The 21,181-nt window shown below is 46.9% G+C and overlaps 1 protein-coding gene across 3 annotated transcripts in view; it reads right to left on the reverse strand.

Annotated features, from left to right (window-relative positions):
• Window positions 1-21,181, reverse strand: part of LOC134036407 (receptor-type tyrosine-protein phosphatase mu-like) — a 102,023-nt gene that overhangs the window by 18,252 nt on the left and 62,590 nt on the right. The window contains exons 12-20 of one of the 3 annotated variants that reach the window (XM_062481344.1): window positions 19,640-19,913; window positions 17,580-17,616; window positions 16,573-16,647; window positions 14,656-14,791; window positions 13,244-13,273; window positions 7,405-7,622; window positions 6,746-6,823; window positions 6,301-6,327; window positions 2,954-3,147 (exon numbers count right to left, since the gene is read on the reverse strand). In XM_062481344.1, the coding sequence (XP_062337328.1) occupies window positions 2,954-3,147; window positions 6,301-6,327; window positions 6,746-6,823; window positions 7,405-7,622; window positions 13,244-13,273; window positions 14,656-14,791; window positions 16,573-16,647; window positions 17,580-17,616; window positions 19,640-19,913 (1,069 nt within the window). The remainder of the gene's footprint in view (window positions 1-2,953; window positions 3,148-6,300; window positions 6,328-6,745; window positions 6,824-7,404; window positions 7,623-13,243; window positions 13,274-14,655; window positions 14,792-16,572; window positions 16,648-17,579; window positions 17,617-19,639; window positions 19,914-21,181) is intronic. The other 2 variants (XM_062481346.1, XM_062481345.1) reach the window with 2 other exon arrangements.

Raw genomic sequence — 21,181 nt, forward strand, 5'->3', positions numbered from 1 at the left:
AGAGAGTGGATAAAAGAAAAAGGATGTTCTAACAGCACTAGAAACGTTACAACAGAATACTGGAATGTAAACAAGATAAAAAGGGATGTGAGAACAGAGAAGCAGAATAATTTCCCACTTTTGATTAATAATTCACATCTTAAGAAAGAGGGACTCATTCAAGTTGACTAGAATTCATTTGTGGTTTCCGATGAGCTGTGAAAATGTCAAAGTATATTATTATATATTTTTGGAATTGATTACTCACATGATACAACACACCTATCCTAGACAATGAATTCTAAAACCAAACTAATCAATAAAAGTTTTGGCGCAGACAAGAATTTGGCCTGAATAAACCTGCCCTGGTATCCTTCCAACCCCATCAAAGGTGCCGACACACTGTGTGACGCGTGCAGAACAGTTTGGGCATGCAATACTTACTCTGTCACACTCAATATCAAACATCACTTCATAAAGCCTTTGTCAAGCATACATACCCAGTTCCCAAGAAAGAGGCCTTAACTTAGTATATTAATGAAGCGTCCTGTCCAGCATGAGTCACAGCATGATGTTTAGTATCATGTGTAAGATTGGGTTCTTCCTGCTTACTGGGACGTCATCAATAACCAGCATGGCACCACCGTGAGGGCCACATGATCAGAGGGATCATTTGCATATGACACTAACCTTGTGCCTGCCCACTGAGCCAGCTGGACACGATGTAAGGACATACTTCTTATGGCACTGGCGCAGGGTTGGAAACTAGAGGTTTTGCGAAATGATTTGTTTTGTGCTAGCCTCATTTTACTCCTATTACCTTTGTATGTATGCTTGGCAGATGCCTTACAAAGCCACATGAATGTTTGGTAGAGTATGTGTTGAAACAATGCCCCAAACAGAAAACATTTCACAGTCACATTCTCAGGGGTACAACATGAACTCACAGTGCCACTAAACTTGCAGTAAATAACTGGTTCCAAAGTCTTTCGGTGTCTTGTTAGAATGATATATATCAGATTATCTATGTAAAAAATCTGTGTACTGTCAAATGCTTTTACAACTATACATACGTACTTCATACTGCTGGCGAAGGCCCTCATCAGATTATAATAAAACGACCTAAGGTGTTGCTATCCTACTGTTCAAGGCCAAAACCATAGCCGGCAAGCACCATCACTCAGACTCAAAACTATCTATACATGTCTAGAAACGCACAAATAACCAAAAATATCGTCTTACCTCGTTTATCTGTTCCAAAGTAAACGTACAGAATAACAAGAAGCATGGATCAGAGAGAGATATAGTACAGTATAAGTCAACAGTTTAGAAGTTCACTGGGCTACAATCTCATCTTCCAAAAGTAGAAAGGGCATTAACCTGACACAGATTGATCATAGAAGAGACAGCATCGGAACACAACATACAAATGAATTGCTCCAGCCAAGAGAGAATGAGCTCCTTCACACCACCCACTTGTCCTCGGGCTTTTAGGAATCGTCAGTGGACAGTTTGATGGCAGTAGAGTAGGGGGCAATCAGTAATTCTGTCACTGGGCTTGTGACGGGAGAGTGGTCTCTGTGGTGTGTGCCACATGGGCCCGCAACACTTTGATCCATAATGGATTAGGCCAGGGGGTTCGTCCCAAACCCCTAGAACCTTCCACAAGCTGTTGCAGGTAGCTTCAAGGGGCCACATTATTTAAGTCTTCTGATTTTCAGCATCGGGGGTAAAAAAAATAATCGAATTAGTCCTAAATGTCTTCTACACAGAGGTAAGCGGAGAAAAAAAAGAGAGTGAGCGTGTGCAAAGGAAATAAGTCAAAGGGGGAGGAGGTGAGGAGAGAGCAAGGACTGAGGAGGAGGTGAGGAGAGAGCAAGGACTGAGGAGGAGATGAGGAGAGAGCAAGGACTGAGGAGGAGATGAGGAGAGAGCAAGGACTGAGGAGGAGATGAGGAGAGAGCAAGGACTGAGGAGGAGATGAGGAGAGAGCAAGGACTGAGGAGGAGATGAGGAGAGAGCAAGGACTGAGGGGGAGATGAGGAGAGAGCAAGGACTGAGGGGGACAAACCCAGCTGCTTTAACGGCCGGAGCACTGAGAGCTGAGAGAGGAGGGTGTGGTGGTGGTCATCAAGTAGGACTCCTCTATCACCATGGCGCTCTTCTGGGATAATCTAGCTTAGCCTTGTCTGGTTTAGTTTATTCTGTCCGAACCTAGCCTTTCCTTGTCTGGCCAAGCCTGATTTAACCTAGCCTAGCCTAACCTAGTCTGCCTGACTGGCAGCTGAGGGACATCGAGAGAGACTGGAGCCGAGCCAAGCTCCAGCAGACGTTAGCTTAATGAGAGGATGTGAGAGTGATGCCCGGTGCGCCGCCCAGAATCTTTTGTTTGGTTGTCAGTGAGAGGCGCCGTGTCAGATTACCGCTGGCCGGCGAGAGGCGGAACGCCGCTCTGTGACAAGGCTCTCCTCGGGGGGAGCCGAAGCAGAGAGCCAGGCGGTAGGAGAGTCCTCGGAGCGGATTCAGAGGATGCGACACTCACACACACGTCGCTCACACAGATGTGTTTTGGATTTTTTGAAGCTGATTTATAGTTCCAGTTAAGCGCGTGACTGCGAGGGGAGTTGGAATGTAGTTCCTGGGACAAAGTGGTTTGACACACGCATGTACACACACGACACAGAAATGTCGAGTTCAGTCTCGACATGTAACACGGGCAGCAACGAATGAGCAACATGACTAGCCACGCCATCCACAGACAGGGACAGGAGAGCTACGCGTGAACTGTGGACGAGTGACAGTTCACCTCGTGACACAGGACTACCGTTTTGGGGTGCCGAACCACCGACAAGACCCCCCCCCCCCACACACACACACGCACACACACACACACACACACAAACAACACACACACACGTACAGACACGCGCACACGCTGGAAGCGGCGGTGCGGCAGCAGCAGAGGTAGTCTCACCTCGTACTCCTCCTTGAAGCCGTAGCCCTCGGCGCACTTCATCTGGGTGATGTGCTGGAGGAGGTCGGCCACGCGGATGGCGGGGTGGAGCTGGCCCGTCTGGTAGGGCACGTCCACCCCCTCCCTCTTCCTCAGGGAGTGGGTGTGAGACTGCACCAGGCTGCTGGTGTCACTGCCCATCGTCTGGCTCTCATCTGGAACGCATGTAGAAGGAGAGACCAGGGCCAGCAGGTCACTACACAGTAGCATGGAGGTCCCCCCCCCCCCTGGTTGTACTTGATTGATCAATATCAGATCATGATACTGTTAGGCTGCAATAAGCTGTCGTAAGGGTGACATAGCGCCTGTCATGTACTAAATGATGATGGGCAGTTCATGACAGTCTATTAGACATAGCTACTTGTGTGTCTGAGGTACTATGAGGCATGAGATGGTGACAATGAATGCTGACGTTCATGCATCATAACCAGGTTATGCCTGTACATATCACATTGTTATACCGTGACTGCCGTCGCCCCAATCACTTTGTCTATGTCCAATTTGTTAAATTATCCCACGGGGGGGGGGGGGGGGGGGGGGGCTGACATCCCCCCTCCTCCAGCTAAATGGTATGACCCAAAAGAGAGTGGTAACACAGCCGTCTGCAGCAATGTGTCTGTGATGAACGGTCACAACTCAACGTCATTCGATCCGGATGGTGAGTGAGTGCGGCGGGGTGGTTCGGATCCATCTGTCTCAGTGTGGCGCGTGGAGAACACGGGGGGGAGAGACGGCCTACGTGAGATGTGTGTGTGTCTGGCCCCAACTCTCCCTTGAGATCCCCCTTCTAGCGCACTTCCAGTGTACTAGTTCCCAATGTGGGGGCCTTTGTCAGAGGAAGAGACGCTATCGGGACTGAACTGAGAGTGGAGATGCAGACTCGTGGCGTGACCTGGCCTCACACTGTGAGGAACAGTACTGAGGATGCTCGCACGCATCAGGAATAGGTGGCAAGAAAACAAAACATGTGCGCGTGTCCACCGCGGTATGCTTCTAGACATTCAATTAGAGAGTAGTAATTCTGTGGGGGGGGGGTTGATTAAAATATGGAGTCCACTTTGAGTCATTCCCGCTGTGATCCCACCAGTGCCCTCCTGAGGCCCAGATGCTGATGCTGTGAGGTGCCGGGGAGCACAGATGAGGATGCCCAGAAACATGGAGGAGGAGGGTGTGAGGGCCGAGGTGAGTGTGTCCCAGCCTGCAGGCACCGATCAAGCATCACACGTCTTGAATCGGTACCTCAAATGAAATCACAACTCATAACCCCCCCCCCCCCCCAAAAAAAAAAGAAAATACGAGACTGGGGAAGGACAAAAGCGGTGATGGGAAGTCGAATGCATGAGGCGATGCTTGCGATGGGGGGGTGGGGTTGGGGGGGGGGGGGGTAAGGCACTGAACGTGGTCATGCTAAGCTAATGGCTTTGTGGTGGATACGGAAGGTGGTGAGATGCTAACAACATGTCCACTGGCCATGCAATGTCAGAATGTCCATGTCAGAAGCAGCCTGGCAGGCACTGTCAGCCTGCCGTCTGAGCGGCACCACCTCCTCCCCACAACCCAGGGCCCACTTGGGAACTTACCATTAATGGGCACTTTTTAAGCAGATACATAAGAGGTTAAGTATGTGAAGAGAGAGAAAGAGAGGAGAGAGAGAGAGAGGAGGAGAGGAAGAGAGGGGATAAGCAACAATACAGCATGAGTACCTGTACAGTGAGTTTAGATCTAGGCTAGGCAAGATCACATGCCTTTTCTCTGGCACTGGTAAAGCCTATGCTGGGAATGTTTAGTGGATGGATCAAATTAAATTGGGCTATTACAACAGTGCAAGACAGGATTTACTGTAAAACAAAACAGAAAAAGGGAGAAACTTCACGACAGCAAATTTGGGAGCAAAACTGGTCATGGTTTATATATGCTTATGGCTTGAGATATGATATATGTCCATTTCTGAATCTATTTAACAATTGAACAATCAAAGTTTTAAAGTGAGTCTAATTGATGCAAAATGAGACTGTTGTGAAATGAAAAACATATGTCGCTTGTTTTACTTATTGACGATCTTTAAACTCAACAATTACAGTGTAGTATTACTATACTATACTATGCTAAAACCGCACATCTGTAAACCTTTTGAGATGTTTAGATGTCATTCATCCTAGACTTTACCGCAATTTGTGCATTGTATATTCCGTAGTGGATTGTATTATTGTTTACATTATCTCTGAGGTAAACTTTATGCCAAGTTAATGGGGTGGTGCTTTACTGCATAAGTAAGTTTAATTATTATAATTCTGGTGCCCCACATACTGTGGAAGCAATGTTTTCTAAAGAAGGTTGAGTAAAAAGTATAGAGTGATATAAACGGTGTGTACTCCAGGCTGCTTTGCACGTTCGACAAAGGCCAGTCATTATTAATGTGAAAACAAAATGTTTTTATTATTCTATTTTATCATTGAACAGGATGAATAAACACTGGCGAAACAAAAACAAAAACAAGTAGGTCACTAGCAGTTAGCCGGCAGGGGAGGAACATTAAAAAGAATAATAGAAAAGGTTGTTGTTGGGAGGAAGGGGGGGGGGGGTAGTCAAATGTGTCGAGAGGATCAGGGGAGGGTGTTGGTGCTGGTGGGGGGGGGCATATCTAATTGCATCTTTAAAATTTCAGGCCAAACATATCCAGCTTTAAGCATGGGAGGTCTGTGTGTGCGAGAGAGAGAAAAGCAGTTGCTAGTATCTCTCCCTGTCAGCACGTGGTTGATCTATGTTGTTTCTCGGTGCAGACGGTATATTGTACTGTGGCTGCTGTGGCTGGATCTGCAGTACAGTGGCCATGGCAATGGGGTGAGCTGCCACGCCCACAGCCGCCCCCCTCCCCCCTATAGTCACTCCCCCACATCCAGTCCACATGTCCGTCCATGCATATGAGAGGTCAAACACGTATGTGACATCACACGCACGACACGCAATGCGGATGGGATGGAGTGAAGCCAGCCTCAGCCCAGGGGAGCCCCACGCTGGACGGGGGGGGGGGGGGGGGGGGGGGGGGAGAGGAGAGGGGGGTGGGGGGGGTAGGGAAGCAGCAGGCAGGTATGGAGGTGAGAGAGCCATCTTCAGTGACAGAGCAACCCAAACCAACATGGAGAAATAAACTGTCTTTGGTCTCACTATTCACTCCATGTGCTTAACGTTCACACGAATATATAATATATACTGTATGTGTGTATATGCACAGTGCACATCTGAGGAGGGTGAGCGATAATAAAGTCAACAGCAGAAGAGGGTAAGTGGAAAAAGAATATTGGTCTCACCTAAGATAGCAGTGGGCACAAAGGGATCTGCTCATACAGCCCAAACAAGAGCAGAGGACGGGGAAAGAGAATCACAGGAGATAAAAAGCAGTAAGATAAGGACGGACCCCAATAACAAAGCAACAGCCCTGTAATGTGATTAGAGAGAAAGTCCCACAGCGAGGGGAATGGGGTCCATTAAACCTCACACAAAAGAAGAAGAATATTCAGCTCGCCATTGGACCATTGGAACAGATATTCAGGAAATGACTTAGTATGTGGTGGTGTGCAGTGTAGATAAAAGGCGACAGTAGCTTTTGGAAGCGCATACACTTAGGTATAAGTTACATAAGTACACATATGATCATATTTATATTTCTGGTATTCTCCACTCACAAATATTGTCCATTGTGATATCTGTGTGTGACTGCTGAGGTAAAGAGGAGGGGTTAGGGTGGTCGTTTACCTGGGTAGTAGGAGTTGGGGATGGATGTACTCAGAGTGTTGCTTTTAGTCAGGGTAAAGGATGAGGGCGAGGAGGCAGCTGGAGGAAACAAGAAATCTCATTAACAGTGTCTCTGTTAAGTTTCACAAGCTCTACACTTAACCAAGATACAAGGGTCTGAACACCAGTGGATGACCAGATAAGGAGCAAGGCTTTGGGGTATTAGGAGATTCACAAACTGATAACAATTGAATATCAGCCACAGTCTGGTCGACTGCAGAAACAGAGGGACACAGACGACAGAGCAGCCTTAATCTCTCAGTTTGGCTCAGATAAGACTGGGTCAAATCCAGGACATAGACTGAGCCCAACTGCCCAGACAAAAAGACGTCTGACTAACCATGTTGTGGATTAGATTAGACAGCTGGAAGGCAGCTGCCTGGTCAGACTACAAACACCTGACACCTGATCTCTAACCCACAAATAATCCTATTGGTCACAAATGGCGGGGGCGGGGGGGGGGGGTCAGTATACAGTATCACATGGACAGTATACAGTATCACATGGTCAGTATACAGTATCACGTGGTCAGTATACAGTATCACATGGTCAGTATACAGTATCACATGGTCAGTATACAGTATCACGTGGTCTCACGAGCAGGACCTGTGAAGACTTACTTCTGCCGTTGAGGGTGAGGGCGCACTCGCTCCGGCCGTTTAGGGTGAGGGCGCACTCGCTCCTGGTGTTGAGGGTGTGGCTGTGAGTGTCCATGAAGGACAGGGCCTCGTCGCAGTTGGTGCCCTGCTCTGTGTAGCTCTTGTCCATGGAGTTGACCATCACCGTCATCTCCTGGCGCGTGCTGCTCAGGGTCTCCTTGCGCTTCTTGGCCAGCTTCCTTCATTAGGAGACAAAGACAGAGCAAGGACACAATGACTGCGCCTGAAACAGATGTGTGAGGAACGTGGGCAGGCTGGTGCACGCGTGCGCCGGATGACAGACAAAGAAAGAGAAAAGGCAGCAGTCGATAAGTGGCGCTACGCTCGTTTTCTTTTACGTCGGCCGTAAGTGTTTGAATTCATCTTCTTTTTTTTTTCATTTTTCTTTTTCTTTTGCAATTGACCTTGCAGAGGCCTCCTATCCACAGGAAGGATTCCAGCTGCCGTTACTACATCCTTCTTCAACTGAATTTCCTTGGCACAAAAACCGCTGTCAAACAGCCAGAGTGAATGTGGTGTAGTACTGTAGCTACCGCTGCTGGTTGTTGCTGTACCTCGAGGGCGTGAAGGACTGCGTCTGCGTTAAGAATGAGCGACGGCGGTCTCCACAGAGCTTGCTCCACTTTGGAACCCACTGCGAGTCCTCGTCCACGGATGTGAACGGAGCCCTCTCTAGCGGACAACGCTGGGCTAATGACCCCCCCCCCCCTGCTGCTTTGTTTTCGCGAGACTCCCCTGTTTATTCAATTTCGCCGCTGTCTCGTGCCATATGGCGACATGCCCCTGCTGCCTTCAAACAGTCATTTGCTGTGAAGGCCCCGACGTGAGGCTAATAGTGGAACTGTTCTTCCTTGTCTGAGTGACAAAGTAGTGACATTTTCATCTGCTGGGCCCTTTTTGTCTTTAATCTGCAATTAGAGTGGAGAACAAAATGGCAATCCTGTCATTTTTTCTCCCGTATAGTTTCATAACAGACTGAGAGAGGAGAGCAAAGTTTTTCGACTGTGACAGTATTAGGATGTGGTGAGTACAGCAGTCTAGGATCCGTTCTTGAGGAACCAATTTAAAAACACTCTTAATCCATCTTTAATACTGTATCAGTGTCTCACCCTATTTTGGGGGGCTAGTCAGACATTTCTGCTAAGCGCAGGATTTGGAGGTGATGTGGGATACTTGGTTGCCAGTATGCCAGCATGGGGATGTTTTCTAGGCACGGTGGGGTGTTTTATGAAGATTAATCGTCGTGCCATTTTCCTCTCATTTGTAAGAGGCGGGAAAGCAGTGATAGATTGCTATATTACCAAGAGACTATGATGTGCTGAGAGAGACAGTGCGAGCATGTGTGCAGTATAAGTGTTTGTGCGTGTTGATGAATGTGACCATTCATCATAATCCTCAATAGTTAGCCCTCTAAGAGTCCTCTATTCACAGAAAACACTTCATCTGTCTATTTAGTCGCGCTACAATATCCCGTTTTTGCCCCGCCACGTGTCGAACTGCGACAACCTACGAAGTAGAAGAGGTTGACTGGCTGATCAAGTAGAAGGTAAAGATAGAACCAACCCTCCAGGGGACTATATATGGTAACTCTGATTACAGCTTTAGGTTCAACACAAGACAAACTGAGTGAAACAGTGCCTAGCATGCGTGTTGTCAGAGTGTCTGGGGGAGGTAAGGCTGCCAGAACATCTGAAACAGAACTTCAAAACCTCGCGCTCAGCGTGGTGGCGGCTGAACATCAACCTCGGGACACGAGGACAAAGAAGCGTTCATTAGGACGATTCACACGCAGAGAATGGCGTGTTTTTGTGTGTCTGTCTGCTGTGCCTTGCGTGTCAAATGACTTGCTGACACCAAAAGCAGAAGGAATGCACTAAAAGCTTTGAATAGACTGGTGGGATTTTACAGTAGGCTCATAAAATCCCTCTATCTGTCCACTCATCCATCCACCTATCCATATCATTCCATCCATCCACCAATGTGCAGGAATGTGCAAATTAGCTCAACTTGTTTTTTAACCCCCCCCCCCCCCACACACAGGATTTCAACAGGACAGTCTGGGTCTCCTTCCACTGCCACCCCAATCAAGACCCCTGCTGCCCCAATCCACACCTCAGCTGTACCCCCCCCCCTCTCCATGACCCCCCTCTGCTACTGAAGACAATCCAGAAGGCCCCACATCCCTCCCCCTCCCGCTCCTCCCCGACTGCCACCAGAGACAACCTCATGACTGACACCTCCCCCCACAGGCTGTCCCTAACACCAGAGGACCTCGTAACGACCCCCTCCCACTCCACCAGCTCATTCATCACATCCAGCCAGGTGAGACGAGAGCTGTCTAAGCTCCGAATCAACAAAGCAATGGGCCCAGGCAACGACATGATGGCCTGGATTACACACAACCTCACCAGCAGGCCACAGTATTCCCGATGGGTTTAATATTTGTTAGTTGCATTTTTTGTAACTTCAATATCTCTATCTTTCTATCGAATGCTGTAACGCAAAAACAGTTTTATAAAAAAAAAAAAAAGTTTATTTTAAAAACAACAAGTTTTATTTGATCTTATCTTTTCCATCTATCCATCAATCCATTGTTCTATCCATTCATCCACTTCCGAAACCCTGATTTTTATGGTATGAGGCCACAGGGAATGACAGTATGAGCTCAATTTAGTTGTGCGCAATGAAATGGCTATAATGCACTGACCATCATGTTCCAAAATCAAGAGCAACCATGAACACAGTGTTCATTTCTGTGGTTCTGTCAGAGGAGGTCAATGAATTGTCAGATAGAAGTTGTAGAGAGAGAGATGACGATTAAGATGGTCTCTTTTCTACTGCACAGCCATACAACACCACACAATGTGAACAAAGTGATTGGCCATTAGATCAATATCTTTCAAATTTGGACGGTACAGTAAAAAACTAAAGCAGTTTATGGTTCCACTGGGACCCAGATTAGATGGTGAGGTAAGACTCTAGAAAATATTGCCCTGAAGGGTGATACTAGTGATAACACAACTGTTTGTATACATGCAGTGACAGGTACATCCTCGTCAGAACCACTGGAGTCCAGGGTAACATCCGTCCCGCTGATTCCAGCTCCCCCCCCCCCCCCCGCCCTCATCCGAATGCAGGCCCCGTCACAGCAACACATGTGCATTGCTTGTTCCAATTAATGTGATTCTTGCTCCACGTTCAGGCAGCCTTGTAAGGTTTAATGAAGGTGTTTGTGCACTCAGCACATTCCGTTAAATGCTGTGGGTTTAGCGAGGCCCGGCGCTCGCCGAGCTCTGACACTGGGTGGAGCGGAGACTGCCATGACGGTTGTGATTTATTATCTGGGATGAGACAGGAGGAGACGGGCTGGGGGGGTGGGGGGGGGGGGTTTGGGGGGCGATGCCCACGCAGCAGAGAAAAAAACGGCAGACAACTTATTTCCTCCCTTCTCTGTTCTCCTGCAGAAGTCTTTCTGGAACTTTTCATCCAGCTTAGCTAGCTGTTTTATTTTTTATTTTTTTATTATGTTGAACTCAAGCAGAAATTCCAACTTGGAGCCTTTGCGAACCTATTTACTCTCCTCCTTGCTCTTTCTCTGTCTCAAATATGCCCTTGGAGGGTACATTCTAATGGTGTGCATTGACAGGTTTAGTAATAAGAGTCTGACACACAGTACAGTATGTCCTTGGTATTGATGACATGACAACACAGCCAGTACTCCTAGCCTCCTAGCAACACCAGGATATCTCACAGCTGAGCTCTCACTGTTTCGGAATCCTCCCGACACTCTGCATGTGTCAATCAATCATTCCCCTATTCACATCCAGACTGAGAGCTACATATAGTTTGCCTGTCTTTGTGTATCCACAGGAAATACATAGATTCAAGATCACGTATCACTCCCGCAGGGAGAAAGGAGAACAGTGACTGACAAGTCAGTCAGAGAGTGATGAGAGTCTATCTGATGAAATCAGATAGACTCTCATGAGATCTCACTCGATCATTAAGATTGTCATGGGAACAGACCTAGCCCAAGCCCGACCCTGCCACATGGCCAACCCTGCCACATCTAACTGCAGCATTCCAAAGCCCAAGTACGTCTGATTAAAGAACTGAGCTCACATATTTACTCACACATGCAACTGCATCCCTGAACACTGTTGACTGATGTGTGTGTGTGAACTCAGAGCTCTACCCCCGGCAGTCTACCTAAACCTCATATTCTGGCAGCCCATAATAGGCTGTACAGCCTTAAATGTGTTTGATGAATACATAAAAGCATTAATGGGCTCCATCCATCATCGATGAGCCAGATCCTGTCAACAAGGTTCTCATAAATACCGTCAGCTACAAAGGCTTCACCACCTTATCAGCAGCAGGGTTGTTTAAAAAAAAAAAGAGTACAATATGTTATCATCAACAACCCCCACACACAACCCCCCCCCCCCCCACACACACACACACACACACACCGTATGTTCACATGTAAAGATCATAGCCCGACGCTGGGCCGCTTCATCATTCACTCTCCAGCTTCAGACAGCCAGGCTCTGGCATGCTCTGACTGACATTCTGTGCATTATTATTTCAAGGTGTACTCAGGGGTCTACTTTGAAGTGTGCCTGGTTCCCCTTGTAGTCCCTGATCTCACTCATCTAAAGACAGATTAGCTGCTGTAGCATCCGTCACAGAGACTACAAGCCCCAGCATGGGGAGGACTAAGCCTCTTTCCTGTACTGTACCAAGGCACATATTCAGGATCTCAGAGAAATTGGACAATGGGATTTAATGGTGATTTAGATTCTTATTTTATAATGCTCAGACTAATATTAACAGTGGTGGTGACTCGGTGTCTGTCTGGTGTGATGGAGATGCGGAAGCCTTGTCAGGTCAGGCAGGGCAGCCGGTCAGACTCCACCACCACCGCCGCTGCATGGAAGGCAGATCTCACATGCAATATAGCCGCACCATGCGTGTGATGACAGGGGTGCCAGAGCCCGAAAGGTCATGTGGCGTGACGAGAGAATGAGCGGATGGAGGGATGAGGATGTGGAGGAATGGATGGTGCAGGGCTGTGCACAGCGCAGGAGAAGGTTCCTCTTTTATCACATGCTTTTGCCTCTGGATAGGTAATGGCATAATTTCTTGCCTTGTTTTTTTTAAATGCAAATACTTTAATGAGCTTTTCTCTCAGTATGATGGTCAACATACAGTATGTTTTTTTTGCTGATTGCTTTAGTTTTTGGAAAACAAATATAATATAATATGGAATATCTGGCAATGAAGGCATTTCAAAATCTTACTCTGAAAACCCAGAGAGAGAAAATTATTGGAGGCAACATGAAATTCCACACTGAATAAAATTGCACAAACAACTATATCTGTTGATTAAAAAAAAAATCCACAAGATGTTTTGAAGCCAAACTAACATGAAGACATTTTAGTGTATCATCGGGTAAATAGAAGACAATTTCAAAGTCAAATGGATGTAAATTCTGTCACAGAATATGCATTATACAGTAGTCTCTGACTGCTGCTACTGCTGTTGTGGTACCCTAGATGGCCTGTCTAGCTGCAGCGCCCGTCCATAAGAAGTCGTGCAGAGGTTTGAGAGGTGACATCAATGTAATTATCATGTGGAAATGTATTAGTTGTGGGGTCTTCCATCTCTGCTAACAGAGATGGAAGACCCCTTGCTAATAGCTGCAGGCAGGAGGATGACATGGTTCTTCTCATGCATGGAACACTCAATGCATGGGTGAGAAGCATGGCACTAACATTACACAAAGTGGTTACTTACAGGTAGTAAGTGTAGGAGTGATAGGTTCTTCTGCCGAGTGGGGTGGTGGTAGAATATAAGCAGTGGAGGGGGGGAAATGGAATGAAAGGAAAGAAAAAGTAAAAAATATATTAATGTTTTGAAAAAGGAGTAAAATGAACAAAAGTAGATATGGTGGCATACGTGAAGGTAACTTGTGATCGTGAGGGCTGGTGATTACTTGGAGTCATGTCATGCGTGAGCCTCTGTACACACTTGTTTCGTCGCACCAGGTATTAGCTTTCTGCCTGTGTCTATAGATATAAGGCAATTAACGTTTGTAACCTGTAGGGGTGACTGTAAATGAGAAGTTAGGGAGTCTAAACACACTTCCAATGCTTTCTCTGTAACTGTTAATCAGAACATTTACATCCAATGAAATCATAGCCCACTCTCACTTGATTAAGTCAAATTGAAAACAATTCAATTTGTCAGAACAGTGTCTGCATAATCATTTCCCAACACTGTTCAAGAAAATAAATTCCAGGGTTGGCACGAAAAATGATAAATGTTATATTACTGGAAAAATAAATATTGAATAAGTTAAGTCGTACTGATTATATTACCGAGCAACTGCACCTTCCCACACAACCTCTTCGACCTTAACTTAATATTCCAATAATCTGTCGAAAGAGAACAGCCGAATGGAAACTACAAGTAATGAAATTTTTATTGAAAAGTTTGCTCCGTGGAGTTGTCAAGGCATTTTCCCTTCAGCTGCCCTTCTCGTCCTCAGTGGAGATACAGTACCGATTCAAGCAACCCAGAGCCAACCAAACTAATCTTGAGCAAACCTAAAGAAACTGACTTGGTATTATTTCAGGCCTCCGTGTTTACAAAAGAGGTTTGATATTTGCTGAGCTTTAGCTCCTCAGGTTGCCAGGAGACGTACAGAGGCCTTCCTCCAGTATGTGGTCTGGATCTAATGTAAACCTTGCCTGCAGCTATGTGGTCATAGCCATCTCCCTTGGAACCTCTATCTCTCACAGTTCCCCTCTTATCTCCCGTCTTCCTCTGTTAAAATAGGCCTTAAAAAGATCCTCCTTATTCCCGTTCCAATGTCATTCCAATGTCGTTTGCTCGAGGTTGTCATGGAGGGGCATTCATTTTTCATGCTACGCTGTGTCTCATTGCTGTAAACAGGCTTAATAGTGGGGGTACAACATAATCAAATGAATTATTTAGTATTGCACTGACTATGCAGCCTATTGAGAGGGAAGTTACAAAATAGAGGAACAACAGCTTTTCCTTACGCGTACAGTCCCAATAACGATAACACGCCTAGTGTTTCAACATTTCAGCGACATTCCAATGAACTTCTGTCTGACGGTTGGACTACAGTACTTGTTCATGCGTCCAGCTCTAACATGTAGGTGTGAATAACAAGGGCTTACCTTTTCTTCATGAGGAGCACCACTCCTAAGAAGATGATGACAAAGAGGAGGATGCCGGCGATGACCCCGGCAATCTTGACCGTGTGGTCGGTCTGTTTCTCCGGTTCCACCGCATCAGGCTTGTGGGTGGCTGCCCCTGCATCGCCCACGCAGTCAACGGAGCAAACAGCAGTCAAGGCACAAGGTTATCACAGACACGTAAAGTACAGTACCCCTGTCCTCCCCTAGCCTCTCACACACACAGACACATGTTCTGTCTATATCCTGTCTGTTCTGCACCAAATTTGCTTATTGACTATATTGAATGTTTTGGGGGAGACTGATTAGGGTTGACTGTCAATATTGTGACAGGCTGAATTACTATGGCGGTAGAGCAGGTTATGACCACGATTAGTCGTCTGTGTTATTGAATGGAAAAGGATCTCCAATACATAACAAGGTAAATGAAAAAAAGCCAGAGAGAGTGCTGAACTTGTCATGCACGGCCCACAACCAGGGTCGGCCTACTTTCAGCAAGTCACTGTCCTCTCAGAGAGGCAACACTCCAGTATCATACACAGTGGACTTTACATTAGCAAGCTGTGGACTGTTCAAAGTGCTGAGGGAGATAAGCAGGCCACGTCTTTACCCTTGGCTAATCACGCCAGAGTCAAATGTGTGTTGGGCTGTGGAAACACCGTGAGTGTGAGGCGCTTGTGATAATACCCTCAGAGATAAAACACCCAGAAATAACCAAAACATTAAGTATCAGCTCAGGGGAGAGATAGCCGGAACGCTGAGGAAAGCTGCTTGTTTTAACAACGCTCGCTCGCTCGCTCCCTCTCTCTCTCTCTCTCTCTCTCTCTCTCTCTCTCTCTCTCTCTCTCTCTCTCTCTCTCTCTCTCTCTCTCTCTCTCTCTCGCTCCCTCCCTCCCTCCCTCCCTCCCTCTCCCTCCCTCCCTCCCTCTACCTCTCTCTCTCTCTCCCGTTTGCGATAAGCAGCACTATAAGCAGCAGGACGTTTCCAGCATCTCAACTGCCCACTTGAAAAAAATACATTACTCCCTGTCAGCGATGGGTAAATTTAGAATGACAAATTGTTATGTCACACACAAATGTGCTTGACTAGATCTATTCTCTTCACTTGTGCCTCTGTCTCCCTATCAAACAGTGGATATCCATCCAGGCAGGCAGAGACGTATTGTCCCTAGCTCTGACACGCTGTATCAGACAGCAGGCCTCTGTTTAGATAGCTGCGTTAAACTCACACTGGTGGAATTGAACAATGCTTTAGGAGCTTACCCACTACAGGCACATTGGATTCCCTCTGCGGAATGATGCTTTCCTTTTGCCTAGTTTGGATGGGGCGCTTGGAAAGAAATCCTGCAGCAATTGAGAATTCTCATATGTTTGCTGGAACCGACAAGACCCATATGGCCTCTCCATTTCCAAGCAGACATATGGACAGTGGGATGCGTGCTCGAGCAGATCCAAGGATATCTTTTGAAATATGCCATTTCTAACGAGTGTTTCTACATCTATGATGAACACTCAAAAAATGCAATTTGGTGTTTGTATTGTTATATCCATAAGATCAATCACTTTACCTCCAGGAAATAATGAGAAATATTCATGAAAGGGACTAATCTCCTGCCGTAAATCTTCAACTTCAACATATTCAGTCGGACCTCAAACAAGCTTTCATGTCCAAAGCTGGGAAGGTGCATTATGATCATAGAGTCTGCACTTACGAGTTTATTGAGGCTATAAAACACACACACAGCAAACGACACACCCATTCACATGCAAACGCACTGAATGTCCCTTTAAGGGAAGTGAGTTATGCCCCTGGTGCCTAGACAATAGCTAGTACAAGGCAGAGTAATGTGAGTGGGCTGAGTGGGGACAGGGAGAGTGGCGAGGGGATAAGGGTCTGACCTGTTAGTTGGTTGTCACCAGCCGCAGGTGCGATACGGACGTAGGGGGTGGTGAGCTGAGTCACAAGTATGGCGGCTGAGTGAGGTCAGTGGGTCCAGGAGAGCATGCAGCAGAGACAGGACACAGAGAACGAGAGCGAGAGAAAGAAAACGAGAGACAGAGAGAGAGACAGAATGAGAGTCCACACCGAAGCGTAACACGGCCACACAGATGTTGCCCCCAGTCACCATGCAATACTGAGGCATTATTAGAGAGGTTATCAGGCTGGCCTGGCTTGGTGACTGAAGTGTGAAGTCATCTATTGGATGACTTTTTCTATTTAAATTCAACTGAGTGTTCTGATGGTGGTGTTTTTACTATAGGTATTGCTATGCAGTTCATGTAACCTTGCTGTAAAGTATTGCCAATAATTGGACTGTAGGAGTTTATACAGGTTTTGTCTGTTCAATTTGGTTCAATACAACATTACTGTCATTAGAATCCAAAAACCCAATCAGTGCCCAGGCTCAGTACTTCATCCAGGCACGGTGGAAGATGGAGATATGTTCGATAGGAACTTTTCATTGGAAATCTATGGCGGGCCAGCATGTGAGTTCATACAGGACGGTGTGATGATGAGCCGGGGCCCGGCGGAGCAGAGCACAGAGTGTGACTAGGACTCTCCCAGGTCTTATCAATCCTGCTCCTGATCGATAGTGCTTCATTTAGCATGCTTCACCTTAATGTCCGGAGCATGACAGGCTAGGAGGAATAACTAAGTGGCCATGAGGGCTGCTCCGGCACGTGGTCTCTGTCTCCTGAGACAGAGCCCAACACTGCCCTCCTCTGCCTGTGGCGAGGCTGCCCTGTTCCTTCTTCTAGTGAGGGGGCCCGTGTTCAAAACACGTTAATGCGCTGTTAGTTCCGAAAGATGACGTTAGATACGGCCGTGTTGTTTCAGCGGTGTCGGCTAACGTCCCCGGTGGACCACTCAGACGGAGGGGGAGAGCTGGCTGGCGGGAGCTTACCTTTGGTGGCGACTCGGACACAGTCGATTTTGGTCTCCTGTGTAGCAAGACAGAAAGGGGGAGACAGCGTGAGAGAGAGAGAGACAGAGAGAGAGAGTGAGAGAGCGAGAGAGAGAGAGAGTGAGAGAGAGAGACAGGGAGAGAGAGAGACAGGGAGAGAGAGAGACAGGGAGAGAGAGAAAAAGCATCAGTGCTAGTATGGTGCACACACACACACAAAACCAGGAGAATCCATGGCTGAACAGGTTAAGGCCCGGGCCTACATACTGTAACCTATCATCAGAGGGACTCATGGACTGTGACACAAAGTCGGCTGGTGGATTGATAGAAGCTGTACCACAGATAAGTGGTCTTCAAAAAAAAAAGCCCATCTCTGTCTGCGGGATCTACAGTAAGTCACTGTGGGGAAACAACAACACTGGCAGTGACACCAGAGAACACAACTGGCTCCTCTCTGCAGAAGGCCTCCAGAACAACAGCCAGCATTAGCGCCGCCTCCAATTCAATAATGGTGAGCTGGAGTCCTGGCAGCAACCCTGGGCATTCTAATCCCTCGAGTACAAGTTACTTGGCGGAAACTTAGCTATCCGCGGTGACCTCCTGAAGGGATGGTGCAAGGACAGCAGTGCAGCTTAAGAAGAAAGCGACCATAAAAGACCTGAGTGTGGTGTCCCTGTTTATTGTACAGCATGGCCCAGAGAGTAGAATAGAATAAGAGGCGTTGGAGGCCATGGGACACAACAAAGAAGAGAAAATACAAAGAGTGATATGGTTATATATGTCATATGTAACATTCATATGCGTGTGTGTGTATGCATGTGTGTTTATGGAACTGTGGCTTCAAGCTACCAACACAAACACACTGTAATAGCTTGGGTGCATTAAAACATGTCATATGTGACCACTTAATTGAATAGCAAACCCAAATAGTGTGTTTCATTTGGACTGGTTCACAATTGGATTGGTTCACTAAGTGCTCATTTCTTTTGAAATGTCCAAAACAAATGACTAAAGCATCAATTAGCCTGTCCGTTCAAACCCGAAAACATACATTGACAATAGCTGCGTAATGGCTCACTGGGGGCAGGACCTCTGTTCATCAAAACACGAGCCTTCAAACAGACAAAAAAATTAACTACACTGAAGTACACTTTTAAAGAGCACAAGGTTTAGACTCTTCATGGACAGATGGCCGTCTTTCATATTGTAGCGTTCGTGCAATACTGTTGCACCATGGAGAGGACTAACTTTGATTCACCCTGAAAAGTTTACTTTGGCCTAGAGGAGAAAACCCTTTAATTGTATTCTGTCCTTTCTCACACATTGTTTTCACTCCTTTTAAGACGTGCTGGAGTTATTAATGGAGCCTGTTTACGGCTATTCTCATTCCAGACCACAATGAAAGTGCTCTTCAAGTCACCATTGAACCGTCTCTGGGAGGAAGGGCCAGGCCGAGTGCCACTGGATGACAGAGGCTGAACCCTGAACGATCGCTGAGCCTGTTATTGTTGCCTGCCTCCCACACTTCCCCGCGACCGGGTCGGCCTTGTATCTTAAACGGACTTGATCAAAGGCATGTCGGGCGTTTGGTGTAAAGCTGCATTGGAAAAGGCAAGCAAGCAGGCTCAGTATTCCAGGGGGGGGGGTGGGAAGAGTCAAGTCATGGAGGCTGTGTTCCCAGCACAGCCGTGCAACAGTCCATTAGGGTGCAGACAGGCCCGCTGGAGCACCGACCACAGCACTGCCACGTCCATTAGTGTGTGTCTGTCTATTTGTGTGTGTGTGTGTGTGTGTGTGTGTATTTGTGCAGTAGAGGGCAGGGCGAGCCACAAGTTTGGCCACGGAAAGTTCTTTGAGCATCCCACTTCAGCCTGCCAGTTTAACGGCAACATCATATTAAGCAATGTTTGATTGATGCACTCAGAAGCAAATGTAAAAATGCCCCTGCAGAGTAAATGCGTTTCAACCGGGGCTGTACAAAAAAAAGCAAACGTTTCATAATATAACATTTTAAACTAACGCTTGTTCTACGACTAAAACGAGTCTCCAGAAGCACCCACCCCATTGGCTGTGCTGACAGCCTGGTAGTAGATGCTGTAGCTCTTCTGGGGTAGCAGAGGGGCGTTCCAGTAGCCACTGTAGGTCTTGTTGTCTCCCACAGTGAAGGGCTGAGGCCCGTGGATGCCGCTGGCGGGGAACTGGGCAGTGAAGTAGTACTGGGAGTTGAGCAGCGTGGCGTTCTGAAAGTGAATGGGCACCGGGTAGCAGCGCAGGATCTCAGCTGTGCCTCGGGCTCGTCTGGGCCGCTCCTCCTCCACCACCACCTGGTAGGCACTGCACACACGCACGGCATACACACACAGGGGCCACAGAGAGGGGGTGAGAGGGTACTCACACATACATGTATGATTCAAAAGAAAGTTGATCTAATGGAACCCTAAACCGCAGTCTGACTCACTGAGAACTGAGCCGAAAGGAATAAGTCAAACTTGTTGTTTGCTTTTCTCATCAAGCTAAGTAATGGGGCCCTTTGAACATGATTCGTTGTATGAAAGGGATTCTACGGACCAAAGGCCGTGTTGGTGTTGCCTTTCCGTGCCCCGCTGCCTCGCCTCTTCGCCAGACAAATAAGCAGATCACAGCACAGGGCTCCACTCTTATCTCCTCCTTTATTATTCAAAATCGCAAAAGGTCAACACCTCTTTTCATTTCCTCTGTCTGAGTCCTACTTGGAGTCCAATCACAAGCTCTGCCTTTCTGACAGAGATGAGTCTGTCTCAGACTGTCCACCGTGGTGGTGGGAGAGAGGGCCTCTCTCACTGACAGCATCATTAGTATTCACCTCACATCCGCCTGCTAAATCTATTGAGTTACCAACTGACAGGGAGGCCGTTTGGGGCAGACATGGAGAATTACTAGCCTTGATTGGAGGCTTGTGTTACATTAATTTACCAAAGATACCTTCCAAAATACAATAAACATCTTCCATCAGAAACTTAACAGTGGAGCCACCTCCGAGTCACGTCTGACTGATTGAGAGTTGAGGCGTGACTATTCCGTCTACCTGTGTGCCCCGCACAGTGCACCTCTCATCAAGGAAAGTAGACAAAATGTAATCGGCTTGTTTAGAAATGTTAATTAGTCGTGTTTGAATTACACAGAAACAGATTGCAGTGTTGAGACTAATCTTTGCGTTCTTTAAAATAATTAGACATCCAAAGTTAATTTCCATTCTACTCTCCTTAACACACTGTGCTTAAATACACATTAAGGTTTGTTGATGTATAAGGCGGATTTATAGATTTACAGAGCTAGAAACTAATGCTGGAACATGAATTATATTTCCTTTTGATCAGATGACTGCCGTGAGCTTGTGACATGCAACGACCCAACCATGAAGATGAATGTTGTTGACTAATGTTAATCTGACCTTTGGATTTGCTAATCTGCAATAAATTCTGTTCCAGTTTTGTATGAGGCCATATGAAAAGGTTATCTGAGAAAAGAAAGTGCAGGATGTATAAATATAGTTAATTAAATTACATAAGTCTGCATTAGCAGGACTGCCTCCGCTGGCCTTTCTCCCCAACTCTCATTATTAA

This window comes from Osmerus eperlanus, chromosome 16, assembly GCF_963692335.1.
Source record: "Osmerus eperlanus chromosome 16, fOsmEpe2.1, whole genome shotgun sequence".
Lineage (NCBI taxonomy): Eukaryota > Metazoa > Chordata > Actinopteri > Osmeriformes > Osmeridae > Osmerus > Osmerus eperlanus.